The following is a 16,543-nucleotide window of genomic DNA, read 5'->3' as shown; positions in this document are numbered from 1 at the left end:
AACACTTAATACATCCTGTTGTGCTATTTACGCTAGGCTGCTTGATGGTTTGACCGAGGACAAAATCCAGATGTACCTCTCTGAACAGGTACGGTAACAAATAATGTCTCTATCATAATAGGACTCCAAACCTAACAGAGGCTTATCACTGCCCCTTACAATAGCAATAGTTAACCAACTATTACCAGTTACAACCTCTGTAGTTGTACAAGAAAAATTAATCTTAGCTCCAACAAAAGTAATAGGTCCATTTAGTAGCTCTTCTTGTGCTACATTATTAGGAGTGAGAGTAAATGTATCCACAGTCTTGTACACAGGCATTCTTGATCTTCTGCTATATCTTCTCCTCCTGTACGGCATGGCTGTGCGCTCAGTGCGGCTGCCTCGAGTCGAATGAGCGTGCAGCTGCCTGTACTGTGGAAGTCCCCACTGATAAGCTCCGTCAGGCAGGGCGCGGCAGGAAGCAGCACGCTGATAATCCAACATGGCGCCCACATCCGGCATTTTTAGTAGCGGATCGCGCTTAGTTAGAACTATAGCGCGATCCTCCGAGCTCTAGCGGCGGTCGAGCGAAACTCGTGCAAGGTCACCCGCCATATAGTTTTATATATACTTCTACACATTGATCTTGCCAAAAGCCGAGAAGCGATTCTTCTTAGTGTTTTAGCTCTCTGGGATGCTCTCTGGGTCACTCTGGGATGCTCCCTGGTGGACTCTGGGATACTCTGTTTTGCATTCTTGGATTTAGTATTGTTTATCTTTTATGGTCTAATTCTGTTTATTTGATTTACTTTTCAGTTTAAAGTTGCGAAGCATCCTTATCTATCTCGTGATAATTCCCCCCCCCCCCCCCCCCCCCCCCCCCCTTCACTATGTATGAGGTTCTCATAGTCTAACTGCACATTCCGAAGCTAGTGTACTACCACCAGTGTCATCATTTCGACCACACTCGAATGTCTTGTCGACACCTGCCAATTATGTAACCTGTGGTAGGGATCCACACGAGGGCGATTGTCCACCTCCTCTCTGCTGTATCAATTGCAGTGGTGACCGTGCCACTTTCTCTGGAGATCGTCTCGTGTATCTCGATGAGCGGGCTGTCCAGGAGACTCTGGTAAAGGAAAAAGTTCTTTACCCAGTCGCTCGCAAGTTGTTGGCTAGTTGCAAACCCTGCGTTCTACTGTCTGGGATTAGCAGTACTGTTCTTGCTACATCTTGCTCCGTGAAGGACATAGCCACACACATATTCGACCTAAAGTTCTGCTCTGAGGTTGTGAAATTGCCCAGTGTTGTGGTAGCATTGCAGTCCCCTTGTCCAGCTGTGCAACAAACTATCAAACTCTCGCCTCACTGGGCAAAGTCACCAGCTACGTAACCGGCAGGCTGGAAAAAACAGAAGGAATGCTCCTCTGAAGGCTTCCTATGACCCTCCAGCCAACTGACACCCGAGTCTTCCTCTGGTAACTGGAAAGGCTCGAAGATGTCCAACAAATGCAAACGGTCTTCTCCTTCGCTGACTCGAAGATCCTCTTAGACGGTGTCGCCGTGTGATGCCTCACCTGGCCGGCCTCAGTGTCGCCGGTGCGCACCGCCGACCGTTTTTCTGCGGAGGACTCTGCAGGCCGACAGTAGAAGAAAGCCGACCCTTCTGTGGGCCTCGTGAAGCAGGATCCTCCTACCTCAGTGCCCTGTAGCAGCAAGTCTTCGCAGGCTTCATTTTTTCCTCATTGTGACTCTTCCAATGAAACGTTCACAGCCTTCCATCCAACAAAAAGGATTTATGGCTGTGTTTAGAATTGCAGCATCCTCACGACTGCTATGAGCTTTTGCATTTCTTCCTGGTCCATTTTTGTCGTTCAGCGAAGTTTGTGTGGACCCCGGGCCACATCGGCATTCCAGGAAACGAACTCGTCGATCGGTTGGCCAAGCAGGCCACCACTTCGCCTCCCTGGAGTTCGGTCTCGTGGAAAGAGACCTCCGGTCAGCCCTACATTGCAAGGTCCGCGATGTCTGGAGCTCTGAATGGTCTGTCTCGAACACGCCAAATAAGCTCCGCACGGTAAAGTCGTCCACGGCCGTATGGAACTCATCCTTGAGGAGCACGCGTAGTGTCCCAGTTGTTCTCTGCTGTCTCTGAATTGGACATATGCAGTTGACCCACAACTATATCCTTTGCCGTGAGAACCCGCCCGAGTGTCGCTGTGCTGCAGGGCTGACAGTGGTCCATCTTCTGATGGACTGCCCCCTTTTAGCCCCCTTGCAGCAGTCCTTTAATTTACCAACTGCACTTCCTTTAATTCTCGGTGACGATGCCTCTATAGCTGACTCACTTTTACGTTTTATTCGTGCGGCTGGGTTTTATCACTCACTCTAGTGTGGACGCTCTACCACGAATTCTCAGGCTACACCCACTCCAGTGACTTCTGTGACGTGGATACCAAAATAGTGTCTTTTATGGTAACAAGTTGTGTTGGTACCTCTATCAACTCTTTCCAGCTGGGGGTTCTTCGTTTGTAGTTGAGTGATTGACCTTTTACCGGATCCATCAACCACTGTAGTCTGTTTTACTCTGGTCAACTATTTGCTCTGCTCCTTTTAAGTGTCCTCTTTTTTGTGTTACTGCGGTGTTCATTTTAGCTCTTTACCCCTTGGTGTTCCCTCCCTCTAGGTGCAGAGGTCACACTTTTACTGTATAGGCCTTTTACAAGTGTGTCTGTTTGGAACTGGGGACTGATGACCTCGATGTTTAGCCCCCATCAAAACCCAAAACAAACCAACCAACCTAGTCCATTTTGACCTTCCGCCCGAGGTCGGCATTCCATCTTGTGGGGGAGTCTTGCTGCTCATACAGGATGACGTTCATAGCAAACCCATCTCCCTGACTACCCATCAAGCTGTTGCAGTTTGCCTTTTCCTTCCTCACTTGACCTTTTCCCTTTGTACCATTTACATCCCTCCGTCATTCATTGTCTCCAGGGCAGACTTCCTCCAGCTTATTGGGCAGCTACCTCACGCGTTTCTGCTGTCCATCGTCCCAATTGAGCTTCTCCCAGAACCTGTCAGAGAGGTGCCCTCTTGGTTGACCTTATTTAATCAACTAAACGTTTTCTGCCTTAACACAGGAGTACCCACGTTCCTTTCAGACTCTTCGCACACCTATTCCTGTGTGGACCTAACCTTCTGCACTTCCCCATCGTCTTGAGTGGTCTGTTCTGTCACCTACTCGAGTGACCATTTCCCGTGTCCTGTCCATTTGCTGACTCCTACCCCACCTCTGTGCCCACCCAAATCGCAGCTTACTAAGGCTGACTCGGGGCTTTACTCCTATCTGGTGACCTTCGACAAACACGGCTATCCCAGTTCTGATGACCAGGTGGGATATCGTACAAACATTATCCTTACCGCTGCACAATGTTCCATTCCTAGCACTTCCTCTTTACCACACCGTGTCTCTGTCCCGTGGTGGACTGAAGTGTGCCGCAATTAGTGCACGGAGACGTGCTCTCCACATTTTTAACAGTCATCCTATGCTGGCAAACTGCATTCATTATTAACAAAAGTGTGCACAGTGTTGTCACTTTCTTCAGAATAACAAAAAAAACTAGCTGGATTCCATTCACTAGTTCTTTTAACGGTTCCATTCCCTCTTCCGACATGTAGGCTAACCTCCGACGGCCCTCTGGGATCAAGATCCATTCCGTAGTTTCCGGCCTAACTGTAGCAGATGGACTTTAGTGCTATCTCCAATACCTTGGGCCGCCATTTTGCAGAAATTTAGAGTTCCTCCCACTATCACCCTGCCTGGCATTCATTTGGCCACTGGCACCTTTTACACTAGCCCAGTTTAGAGTCTGCATGCAGAAGCTGCCAAACTAAACTACTGCTGTCGTACAGCCATGATTTCCTGTTCAGCAGGTGTGTGTACCGTTTGTCTGCCATGCATTCGCTTCCTATCACCTTCAGTTTCACAGCCTTCACACGAAATTTTGCAATAGTACCTTTTTTTACACTGATGGCTCTGACTGAGTGTGGTGTCGGATGTGCCTTTGTCATTGGTGCCGACGTTTTTTGATATCAGCTTCTGGCACACTGCTCAGTATTTATGGCAGAGCTCTTTGCTCTGTGTCAAGCCATGGAGTACATCCAGCAACACAAGTTTCTCAATTGTCATCTGCTCAGACTCTCAGCACCCTTTAAAGTCACTGTGCACTGTACATCATTTGTCTGTTAGTGCAATGGGTCCAGCAAGCTTCTCGATGGAACCACTGTGATGTTCGTGGGTTCCTGGTCATGCCGCTCTGACAGGAAACGAGGCTGCTCGCGCTGCTGCCAAGGCTGCAGTCCTCGTACTTCACCTCACTAGTTCTTACAAGGCCCACTATTTCTTACACTCCCTTTGATGACCTCTGTGTTGCAATTTGTCAAAAGGTGGTCCTCCCTTCATGGGAATAAGCCCCGGGTTATTAAGCTTCTCCCAGCAGCTTGGATGACCGCCTCTCGCCCCCTCCCTCCATGTGAGGTCATTTTAACTAGGTTGCATATGGGGCACTGCCTTTTTGCCGTCACCATTTAAGTGGCGCTCCCTAAGCACTTTGTGCACAAATTTTAACTGTCCACCATTTCCTGGCAGAATGATCTTTTTTTCGACCAGTTACATTCACGTTTGAGAGTCTGAATTTTCGGCCGTTTCAGCGAACGCGTAAGCTGTTGACCACATTTCTCTTTACCCATTGTAGCAATAGGGTGAAGGCCATTCAATTTTTAGTCCGGACCTCCATTTCTCTATGGTCTATTTTATAGACCTTTCTCCCCGTTGCCCTGTTTCTAGCTGTCTTTTCTTCCATTTTTTGGGGTTTGACATGTAGTTGTTTTGAACTCCTCTCTTTGTCTTCATGTTTCACAGTTTTGGCATGGGTGCGTATGACCCTAGTGGTTTTTTTCCACAAAACAAAATAGAATGGGGCAGAAATATGGAAGTCCGTACCTACTTACCCTTGATCTCAGCATTTTTCAGGGAAAAATGCTAGAACTTGTCTGGAAATTAGGGAAATATCTGGGAATTTCACTTCGGGGAAACTTGTGGCAACCCTGCTAATATGCCTTGTTTAGTTTATTCATGTTTCTGGATCACAGTTTTCAGATATGGTCGTGAATGCAGGTGGTGTTGCAGTTTTTTTGTTTAAAACTGCCCTCTTACCAATTTAGGAATCTTACAGTGCACATGTGGTTCATTGCTTTACTTTTGTGTTCATTGTTTCTGTCCTGAAATATTTAGGAACCCATTCAAGGCTGGCCTCCATCACCATGGATGGGGTAGCTGGACCACTGTTAAGATTTTCAAAATCCATTGCTTCGTAATTGTGAACACAATAAATTTGTGTGATGTTTCGTAAGTCTTGTTACAGGATACAAAAATTAGCAGATATACAAAAAGTTTTTGTCATTGTGTTTTTATTCCAAATTTAAAAGAATGCACACAATTCGTACACATAATTTGTGTGTGTGTTATTTTTGGGAACACTCAGGCATTCAGAGAGCTAAATCACAATTTGGATACCATCAAGAGACACATTTTCAGTTCATTTTCCCCCTCTGATATCAAACCCCCTTGTAAATGTGTATTGGGTGCAGTGATATGTATTAGTTGGTGGTATCTTTTCAGTAAAATGTCAACCCCTTGTTATGTTCATTCCAAGAAACTTAGAAGAATGCGTGTTGCCTTGTGTCACAAGACAATTCTCTAATTAATGAAAGAACAGTTTTGTTCAGCGTTCTCCCAGAGCATTAAAAACATCACTCTCATCAAAATTTTCCGTGTCAAAACTATGTAGAACATCAGCAGTGGGCCAACAAAGATGTAGGTAGCAGACAGAAGAGGTACGGGACTAGCCACCTGAGTGGCAGCATACAAAGTGCTGTGGAGTACACATAGTTCAGAATTGAAATGCTATGTGGTATTACACTGCGGAGACCCTTCCTTGTGTAGTCCTCTTAGTTACCAGCAGAGGGCAGGAAGTGTAACTGCCACCCATAGTCCTTTTTGGGCTACATCTACAGTGCATTAGTAATGGAGAGTTCAGACAAATGAAATTAAAAAATCTGAAGCTTTGTGCTTCTATAATCTGTGCATATCGGAACACTCGAGACAATTGATGAACTTACTTACAAGGGAACCTTCCCATCGCACCCCCCTCAGATTTAGTTGTAAGTTGGCACAGTGGATAGGCCTTGATAAACTGAACACAGATCAATTGAGAAAACAGGAAGTAGTTGTGTGGAACTGTGAAAAAATAAGCAAAATATACAAACTGAGTAGTCCATGGGCCACATAAGCAACATCATGGATGAAGTGTGCTTAGAAGCGCCGTGGTAGCGAGAGCAGCTGCTGAACGAGAGATCCTTGGTTCAAGTCTTCCCTTGACTGAAAATTTTACTTTCTTTATTTTTGCATAGTTATTATCTGTCCGTTCATTCATTGACATCTCTGTTCACTGTAATAAGTTTAGTGTCTGTGTTTTGCGACCGCACTGCAAAACCGTGCGATTAGTAGACGAAAGGACGTGCCTCTCCAATGGGAACAGAAAACATTTGATCGTAAGGTCATAGGTCAACCGATTCCTCCACAGGAAAACACATCTGATATATTCTATACGACACTGGTGACGGCATGTGCGTCACATGACAGGAATGTGTTGTCGACCCACTTAACTTGTACACTTGGCGAATGGGTAAAAAGATTCTTCTACCTTGCCCGATTTAGGTTTTCTTGTGGATGTGATAATCACTCCCAAAAAAGTGATGAAAACATAAGAGTTTGTCACATAAACTGAAAATAAAAAATTAAAATTTACACTCGATGGAAGATTTGAACCTAGGACCTTTCGTTCCGCAGCTGATCACGTTACCACGAGGCCACGGCGCTCCTGCGTTTCTATCGTCCTTATTGTTGCTTATCTTCCCCTGAACTACTCAGTTTGTATATTTTGCTTATTTTTTCACAGTTCTACACAACTTCTTCCTGTTTTCTCAATTGATCTGTGTTCAGTTTTTCAAGGCCTATCCACTGTGCCAACTTATAACTAAATCTGAGGGGGGTGCGATGGGGAGGTTCCCTTGTTAGAAACATTTGTTCCAGGAGACACCGTGCAGTGGTGTAATTTTTTACATAATTTTATTTTCATTCAGGGTTTTAAAAAAATGTTTGGGATTTTAGTAGAGCTTCCATTACTGTTAAAGAAAAATTGGTTTGTAATTTCAGTTAAAGGGAAACCAAAGTAAATCTTCTGTTAATTTTTGCCACAGGAAATGGAAGTTTAACAAGTTACTTTACACTTACTCTTCCAACTTGTGCTGTGGTAAAATAGCCTGGTTAGAGGACAATTGTGGTAAGACTCTGCTCATTACCGATTCATGGAGTTGTTAGGTGTAAGATACTGTGAATGCATGTTTCATGGGTGAAACATAGGAGTAAAGGTTAAATTATTCATTGCTTCAATACCAGCATTTCTTGGCTGCTTGTATTTAACTGAAAAAGATTATACAGTATACTTCCTCAGGCACTATCATCCCTGAGAAATTTTGTCGAGCTACAGGTTACAGTGAAACCTCGCTAATTGGGGCAAGTCCCAGTGCAAATTATGGAAATGTTTTCGATAATAGTTATCTTGGACTATAAATAAGAATATATAACAGGATATGTATTGGTCAAATGAAATATATATAAACTAGAGGTCAGCAGAATATAGTACTAAACTGCTTGAAAAGAATTTTGAGTTATATCATATTATATGTTGACTAAAGTCTTCCTTGAACCAGTCAGAATGTACAATCTGATGAGTCTGCCACAGTGATAATAGGTGTTGCCAGGTAGAGCAGCCTCTGTTCTTCCATTTTCTCTCACCAGTTCCTTTCCTTTTCTGCACTGCATCCTATAGGTCGTTGCTCGTCTACCTGTTTCCTACAAAGAAAAATGTGTCACAATGGACTAGGGACCTCAAAGTTGAACAGTTGAGGGCTGAGGTCTTCCGGTTACTGAATAACTGTTCAGTAACTTGAGCTTTTCTGGTAGCTTTGTAGATGACTGGGAGATGCTTCATAATGTTTTAGGTTGTCCCTGGGTTACGGATTTCCCAATTAAGTGATTTTAAACTGTGTGTGTCATCAGTACTGGTGCACAAGACAAGATTCATTGCTTACTTTACATTTAGGTGCTGAATTGTCTTTCCTGTCACCCTCTGAGTTGTGGAGGTGAAAACGAGCCAGTTTTGTGTGTGTTGTAGATCTGTGCCAAAGAAAAATCTCTATTCTTAAATAGTCTTCACTTATTTACTGTGTGTCCCTACGCACTTTTATCTCATACACTGACCCGATTACAGTATTTGAACAGGTGTCCAATAGTAGCCTTGAAAACTGTTTGGCCTAATTTATCTGCAAATCTTTCTGCTACAGCCTGCAGTCAGACTCCTCTTACAGAACATTGTACCAACTGTACACAGCATCGTGTATGGTTGTCAGTTGTCTGTCTTCATTTTCTAGCTAGTTTGTCTTATTTCAGCACAAACTCCAAAGTTTAGTGAGGTTTTGTTAATGTTGTAAAAAGTCAACATGGCAATTAAAACAACTTTCTTAACAGGAGAACTGGCTCGGATATTACCAAGCACTCGTATTGTATCATCTAAATGAAATGGTTTATATTTGTTCTTGACATTCATCGTGGTTGCTGTATTGTACTGTTAAAAACTTTAATCCCATTTTAAGCAGCCACAGAGACAGAATTTTACACAACTTAGCCTGAGAGCTTCAGCAAGCAAACAAAATGGACTTTGACTGTGTTGCATGCTTGTGACCAACAAGATTTGTATGCTATTTATCAGTCACAGGTAATGTGCACGGGAAGGGGTGCTTTCAGCATTTTGCAGCGTATGAGCTAAGCAAAAATGATGATTGGTACAATAATGTGGCATTTCACTTTGCAGTGGAAAATCTGCCCAAATTATTGAGGTTTTCCTTTAATCGTGGAAAGTGACATAACCAAGCATCTTAATGAGTGTTATTGTTTTCAAACAGGAATTGAAATAGTGAAGAAAGCCCTGCGTATGCCATGCATGCAAATTGCAAAGAATGCTGGAGTGGATGCTTCGGTCGTCGTCTCGAAAGTGGAAGATGCCACGGGAGACATGGGTTATGATGCTTTGAACAATGAGTACGTTAACTTGATTGACAGAGGCATTATTGATCCCACAAAGGTGAGTGATACATTCTCTCTTTCATTTGTCTGTGCAATTTCCTTCTTTGTGTACTAACAGATTGCAGTGTTGTGCTGCACATGGTACTTTTGTATTTACTATGGTAAATTTACATAACATTTTTCATGTCAGTCGTGGAATATTTCACTCTAATGGAATCCAGTGCAGTTTGCAGTTACCTATTGTTACTAATGTCTGTCTGGGAATAGAGGGAAATATTCGATAATGAATTTGTCATTAGCGCACCTTGGGTACAGCTGTCAGTTTGAGCTGCTGGACAGTTACCCTCAGTTTTCATTCCAGGTGCGAGATGAAGTGAACAGCACTGTAGGATAGACTACTGCAGTCTCGGCAAGCGAAGGAGTGCAGCTTTAAGTCCTACACACAAATTTATTGTACGAGTACTAATTGATGGTGCAGGAGGAGAGTGGGGCACAGACGAGCTCCCATCTGCAGCTACAGTACTACTATTAACCCTTTCGCTGCTGTGGGCGTGTATACACGTCTTGCTCCGCCATTCCCCACTATATATGCTCTTTATGACCATGTAATTTCAGATTTGCAGATATGGAAATGGGTGTATTGGGTGTGACCATTGGTCAGGTATAAAAATCAATTACTTGAGAATGAAAGGAGATACTGTTCTGCTCTGTTTTAAATAAAATGTGGATATCTTTCTACATCTCACATGTTTCAATGTGAGAGCTACAATCAACCATATGCAAAGTTTACACAATGCTTTTTTACCTCTGAAAACTCTTTAAAATAATGTGCAGTGTTTTACTTAATTTAAAGCAGCATAGTAACTTTGACAAATAGTAAAAAGAAATTGCCCTTTTCTTAGGCGAAGATACTAGACTGTAAAATGCGCAAAAGTGGAGCGCCAAAACTAAAACTTATTTGGGTGGTATAACATTTTGGAGATACCGAATTCCCTTGCCAAACTCCAAAGACACTGTAAATGATAAAACTAGTTTGTCAAACTTAGTGTTTCCTGTCAACAGGTTTGTCAAACAAGTGTACAGGTGTACCAACAAAGTTTGTCAGATTTAACCTCCCTTTTGAAGCAGCTGTGGATATTGTATCGTTAATTACTCGTATTTTGAAACTTGTGGTAATGACTACCAATGCAGACAAGCATATCTAGCATTGACTCTTAGCACTGTGTATGAAGAAGAAAAAGAGAAAAAAAAATGCCGGTGCAATGATACATCAACTTTTATTTTTTAGTTTATTGCACTCCCACTTATATGTTGTGTATCAAATTGGAGTTTCTTTTTATAGTATTCCGTTGTAATTTATGGCCATAAAAAACACCACCACTACTATTTTAGTAATTGCCAGTGTTTTTTGTTTATTAATATAACTTTTTGAATGTAGTTATAGTTTTCACAATTCTGGAAATTCACGATACAGTGAAATAAATTCAGTAAAAACTCTTTCTCGCCAAAAGTGCATTGTGGAAATTTGACAAACTACGTCAGACATTTTGTTAACATGGGGCAGTCAATCAGAATTTATATTTCACCCTTCAGAGGTGCCCACTCCCAAATCGCAGCTCTGAATTTCTCTGTCCTGAAAAAGAACAGTGGAAGCTGTAACATTAATGTATAAAGTCTACAGTATACCGACACGAAACCACAAGTTGAATCAATGGCCTATTTCTCAAGTACTGTTAATAAAGATATTGTTGATACATTCAGAAGTTTTCTTAAAAATGTGAATCACAGCCAGTGTGGTAATTTTTATTCATTCCTGCAGTTCATGATAATTTATTAGTGTATGAAGATTGATCAAAAAGTACGGTTCCCAAAGTGGAATTTATTAGTGTAGGAGAGTTGGTTTAAAAGGGTCTGCAAGGGAGTTGCAAAGCAGAATTTGGCAACATTCCCATTCACAGCAGCTTCCCCATTCTCAATCCCAACCTTCCCCACTTCTCTCAGATGTTGCACTGTTCGCATATCAGCTATCTGTATAGGAAGTTGTGATTGCCACTACCATCAGGTGTGAAATCTGTGCAGTTATTTGGTTTTTAAACACTGCTGGGGATCCACATAGCCAATCGTCATCAATTGTGCGAAATTTGACTGAAGTGTGTAGCTCTTAAACATGTCTGCAAATGGTGTAGGGAGTTATCTGCTGCTTGCATTCATAATGAAGGCTGGAGCTGAAAACCTTCCACTTCAGACAACACTGTCAAAAAGGTCAAGAGACTAATGATCAAAGGATCACCATCCGAGAAATAGCTCTTCGGTTTACCGAGATTTCAACTAGCTCAGTTGAGACAATTTTATGTGAAAAATTGGCGATATCACAAGGCGTGTGCATGGTGAGTCCCACAAATGCTTCCAGAAGACCACAAGCAGCAGTGGGTTGATTGTGCCCACCAATTTTTTCAACTGTGTCTGAAAGATTACTCTGCAGTTATGCTTAAGTGTTTGGCAGAGTGTACATACAACCACTTTTATTTCTCTACTGCTTCAGTATGTGGAGAAAAAAATGAACATCTAAATTTTTCCATGAAAGCTCTGATTTGTCTTATTGTATCACAAAGGTCATCTCTCCCAGTGGAGAAAGTTGGCAGATGTAACTTTATGCACAACAATAAACGCTTTTGTATTAATGATTGCCACCCCCATTCACTTACCAAATCTGACGATGTCCCCGGTTTTCCTATAATACAGAATAAACTGCCTTTCTTTGTACTTCTTGATGTCCTCTATTAATCCTATCTGGTAAGGATATCATACCATGCCATGCAGCAGTAATCCAAAAGAGGATGGACCAAGCAGTGTAGCAGCATCTTTATTGGCAGAAAATGCAACTATCCTAATAAAGTGCAGTCATTTAGTCAACATTCCCACTAAAATTGTGTGTGATGGTTCCAGTTTATGTTGTTCATAATTCAAATTACTGGGCGATTGCTTGAATCGAGAACCTTTAATTTTGTGTGCTTTTGTGTCTCACCAAAAGTGACAAATTTTAGACCCTTTTTTGTCAAGGGTACGTTTTAACTATGCAGATGTCTTGCCTAAATAGTTTTGTATTGAGTTTTTATGTTTTGATTTTATTTGGCAGTAAAAGATGGCATCATTTGCAAACAAGTGTTTGAAGATTAATGAATATCTTGTTTATTACAGAGAAATAAAGGCTATTATGTCTGTAGTCATTTATGTATTTGTAGGGATATAATTTTAGTAATGGCTCAATTTCCATACATGCAGGTGGTGCGAACGGCCCTGACAGACGCTGCAGGGGTCGCGTCGCTGTTAACGACAGCGGAGGCCGTAGTGACGGAGATCCCCAAGGAGGAGACGGCGCCAGCTGGCATGGGCGGTATGGGAGGAATGGGTGGCATGGGCGGTATGGGTGGCATGATGTAAAAGGCCAGTGACCCTGGTGCTCCACGACACCGCCTTTGGATCTGTGCCAATCGTCTCGTCAATTCCAGTGTCGCCTGTTTCTGTCATTGCAGGAGGTGCAAATGTTCTACTGTGACAGTTTTACAGAGCTGCAAAATTACTCGTGTTTGTGTGGATTGTGTTATATTTAGTGTTTCTAGTGTGCATGTGTCGCCATTTGTGTGAGGAAAATTGTACCACCCTGTAATTAGTGATATATTCAGATAAGTCAGAATCTCCTTGGCAGACTTCGGAAATCGGAGCATCTAAGGTTTGGACATTTGGTTTCCAAGAAAAGTTGTGGGTACAGTGGAACCTTGTGAACATTGTTTTACATAGATCTCGGTTGGGTATAAATGTGCTGAAGCATGTAGAGATCTTGCCCAAATCATAATGAGAAACTGAGCATCTCTGTGTCTTACCTGCACAGTGGCGAGACTGCTAACATTTAGAAACTGATGATAAGTGGGTTGATCTTACCGTAGCCTGTGAACTGTTGAGAGAACTACTTGGCGCCTTCTGTGGTGACAATAGTTAAGCAGCTCGTTTCCAAGTTTCTGTGACAATTGCAGCCCCTGCACTAAGTCTTTCTCGAGGAGTGAGCTTATGGGAACTGCATCGGTGACAGAAATGGGGAACAGTGTGTTGTTTCTGGAAGTTCTCCTACTGTAGTAATACCAGACTAGCTTTCTGTAGTGTCCACCGCGCGCAGATTCGGGCAGAGTTGTGGCTGCCGTGCAAAGACTGTATGTGTATGATTGTTGAGCTGTTCGTAGGCATTTGTTTGCTGTCATTCCAGAGTTTTATAGTGCATTGTTTCCCATGGGGCACGTGCACTGGATCAGCAATGAAGAGGAGGGTGCATCTTCATTCAGTCCCAACTGACTGGTTCGTCTCATTTCCATAATCATAAACTGCAGCTTTAAATAAATTCTGAGGAAGATCGTTTTCCCTACTGTTTTTCTTATCGACTGTCCTAACTTGTTTATATAGACGGTTGCTAAGAAGGTGTCTCTTCCCTGTTTGTGTTCGACACTAGTTTTTGTCTTTCTCTTTTGTTACTTTTCATCACAGCACAAAATTTGTAGTTAACATGTTTTTGTTATAAAAATAAAGTTTATATGTGTATTACAGTCATTGTTTTATTTTTCCCATCCGCACCTGCAATTTGATCCTGTACACTATTCTTGACTGGATATCCTTAATGCTCCCTTAGTCTACCATGTCAGGCTCTCAGCTGCCAGGTAGTAAATAATTTCTTCATGTACTCACCACTTACATATTGTTGTTGTTGTTGTTGTTGTTATTGGGCTCTGGCTGGTACTTGGAGTGTGAAAAGTGTTTACTTACACTATTTACTGCAGTGTATAACAGTACAATCTTTCAGCAAGTGATCGGTTAGATTTACGCCAAACTAAAAAAAAGTTTTTCACAGGTCCATCAAAAGCATCCACACTGAACCGACTACAAGAACATGTATTTATACTGAAACACTATCAGACAAGTTTAGAACAAACTGCGTACCGAAAATCTACCAGTATTTCAACACCAAAGTTGGTCTTGTATTTCACCATAACTAAATGATAACTGAGTGTACATCTCGGAATTTTTACAGAAATTGGCTGCACTATGGACAGGTCAGCACCAAACTGAATTTGCTGCTAATTCACAGTTTAAGAAAATGACAGGTTTCTGACTCCAGTTTGGGTCCCCACTTAAGGTGCTAGTAAACGCAGAATTACTGTCATGGGGGATGACATATACAATTTTCTTGTCTTGACAGGTAATCTAACTCTCAGGCTAACTTTCCCCTCAAGTCAGTTCATCTCAATACCACGTACTAGATCAGCTGTCAATCTCTGACAAGGAAAAGAAAAGTATGTCTCCATAATACCACAGTGCAATGAACCATATTGGGACCATTCACACAACAGGTTTACCCTTGTCCATTTATAGAAATCACCATAGTGTCCCAAAATACTCATTGCCATTTTAGTCTTATTCTATGTTTGCATATGTGTGACATCCTGTTTCCTGTAATGCTCCGAATAAAACATGTACACAGTAGGATTATAGTAGTGGAAGACCCCATTAATTCTGTTAATTACTGTTATTGGCATGCAAAAGCATCTTTTGGCCCCCCCCCATTGTTGATGGCTTATTGCCAGTTGAAATTGTAATACGACCAATACTAAAATTGACTTTACAACTTAAGACTTAAATAACTTTTAAAAGAGCTGATGGAAAAATACTATCCTTGGTGCACTTCGTCACATTAGCATAGTAGTACCATGGCTGAACGGCAGCCATTAGTGGTCGGTGAGCTGAAATCTACACATTCTCACATAGTTGCCATTTCTGTTGCACTAAATTTAAGTAGCTGTTTCTGGACCTTTTTATATATCAGCAACTTGCTTGAAAATACACAAATATTCAGTTATTCAAGGGTACATGTCAAAATTTAAAATGTGTATGTCCCAAAATCTTATTACTCACTCTCACACAAATTAAAAGTGGAATCTTCTCTTTCGAGCAAGAGCAGCATTTTCAATGGGAACTGTCAACTTTCCATGGTTGTATACAAAGTCATTGGGAATGGATATTTAAAGTTCCTTGTCAGATTGCACTGAAGAGATGCAAACCTTAATTTTTTTTAAAAAAAAGTTCCTTCTTTACAGCATAACTACATACATGCATCAGTGTTTTTGATGATGAGATAGTTGGCTGATCTCCTCATTCTCCAGATTTAAATCTGTGTATCTTCAGGAATGTTAAAAGATAAGGTGTATGCGAACAATCTCCATACAAGTGAAGGGTAAGTAAAGGCAAGCTTAATTTAGTCAGACTGCATAATTGTTTACGCTCTACTCGGGAAGCACTCACAACCATCTTGGCAGGAGATGCAGGAGGCAACAGCCATTTAATCTGCTGTGCCAGCTGTGGGTTTTTCCCAAGGTTTGTACACGAAGCACCCCTATTTACTTTAATAGATTGCGTGTATTGGTTCTTTAATCTTTCAGTCATAAGCACCTTTTACATTCACAGGGTGCCAGCAGTTACAAATGATTTGCATAAAGAAGCGATGTTGAATGCAGCTGCAGTTCTTTCTCTAAAAACCTTTTGTGCTAGGTTGACATTTTTGCTTGCCAATATTTGAAGAAAAAAGGGCCTTAGAGACAGCAAATAAAAATTTTACGGAGAGCTCTTTTCTTTCTTGTACACGAGTTCTAAATACTCAAAAGCTGCAGTAACTGTTTCAGCAACCCAGTTGTTACAAGCACATTTAAATACATGTTCAGTGTCAAAACTCAGGAATGAGTTTCTAGTACTGTCAACAGGGATACACAATATGTACAAGGCTGCAATACACCACTGTATGTAAGTAGCTCGTAAGCTTTTAAATTTACTGTACTATTATCCAATACTGAAGCTAATACAGTAAATCTGACTTCCTCTGCCTCATTAATTACAACCAATCTGCAGCACCAGAGTCCCAATTCAAGTTTTGGTCTGCCACAAAATTTCAATCTGCCAGGAAATTTCAGATCGGCATGCACCCTGCTGCAGAGTGAAAATTTCATTCTGGTGCCTTTCGTACCTCCTTGTGTCTTTGTACGTTTAGTCTTTCTTTTGCTTTACCTCTCCAGACTTTTTTCAACTTCACTTGTATTATTCCCACTACTAGGTTCTGGTCTGAATTTATATCTGCTCATGGATAAGCTTTGGCATTCTTCAAACTGCTCCTAAACCTTTGTTGTATCAGGATCTAGTCCAACTGATATCTTTCCCCTATTCAAATTTGATATCCATATGTAATGTCTCCTTTTGTGGTGTTCAAATAATGTGTTAACCACTGTTAATGAATTTTCTTTACAGAAACTAATTACACTACTGGCC

At 41.7% G+C, this 16,543-nt stretch overlaps 1 protein-coding gene across 1 annotated transcript in view; it reads left to right on the top strand.

Moving 5' to 3' along the window:
• Nucleotides 1-13,779, top strand: part of LOC124553591 (heat shock protein 60A) — a 72,871-nt gene extending 59,092 nt beyond the window's left edge. Inside the window, exons 10-11 of the mRNA XM_047127445.1 lie at nucleotides 9,067-9,245; nucleotides 12,470-13,779. Of these exons, the coding sequence (XP_046983401.1) occupies nucleotides 9,067-9,245; nucleotides 12,470-12,628 (338 nt within the window). The 3' untranslated portion in view covers nucleotides 12,629-13,779. The remainder of the gene's footprint in view (nucleotides 1-9,066; nucleotides 9,246-12,469) is intronic.
• Nucleotides 13,780-16,543: the final 2,764 nt, after the last annotated feature.

Source organism: Schistocerca americana, chromosome 11 (assembly GCF_021461395.2).
Source record: "Schistocerca americana isolate TAMUIC-IGC-003095 chromosome 11, iqSchAmer2.1, whole genome shotgun sequence".
In the NCBI taxonomy this organism is placed as follows: Eukaryota; Metazoa; Arthropoda; class Insecta; order Orthoptera; family Acrididae; genus Schistocerca; species Schistocerca americana.
This window is presented reverse-complemented; position numbering and strand designations above follow the sequence as displayed.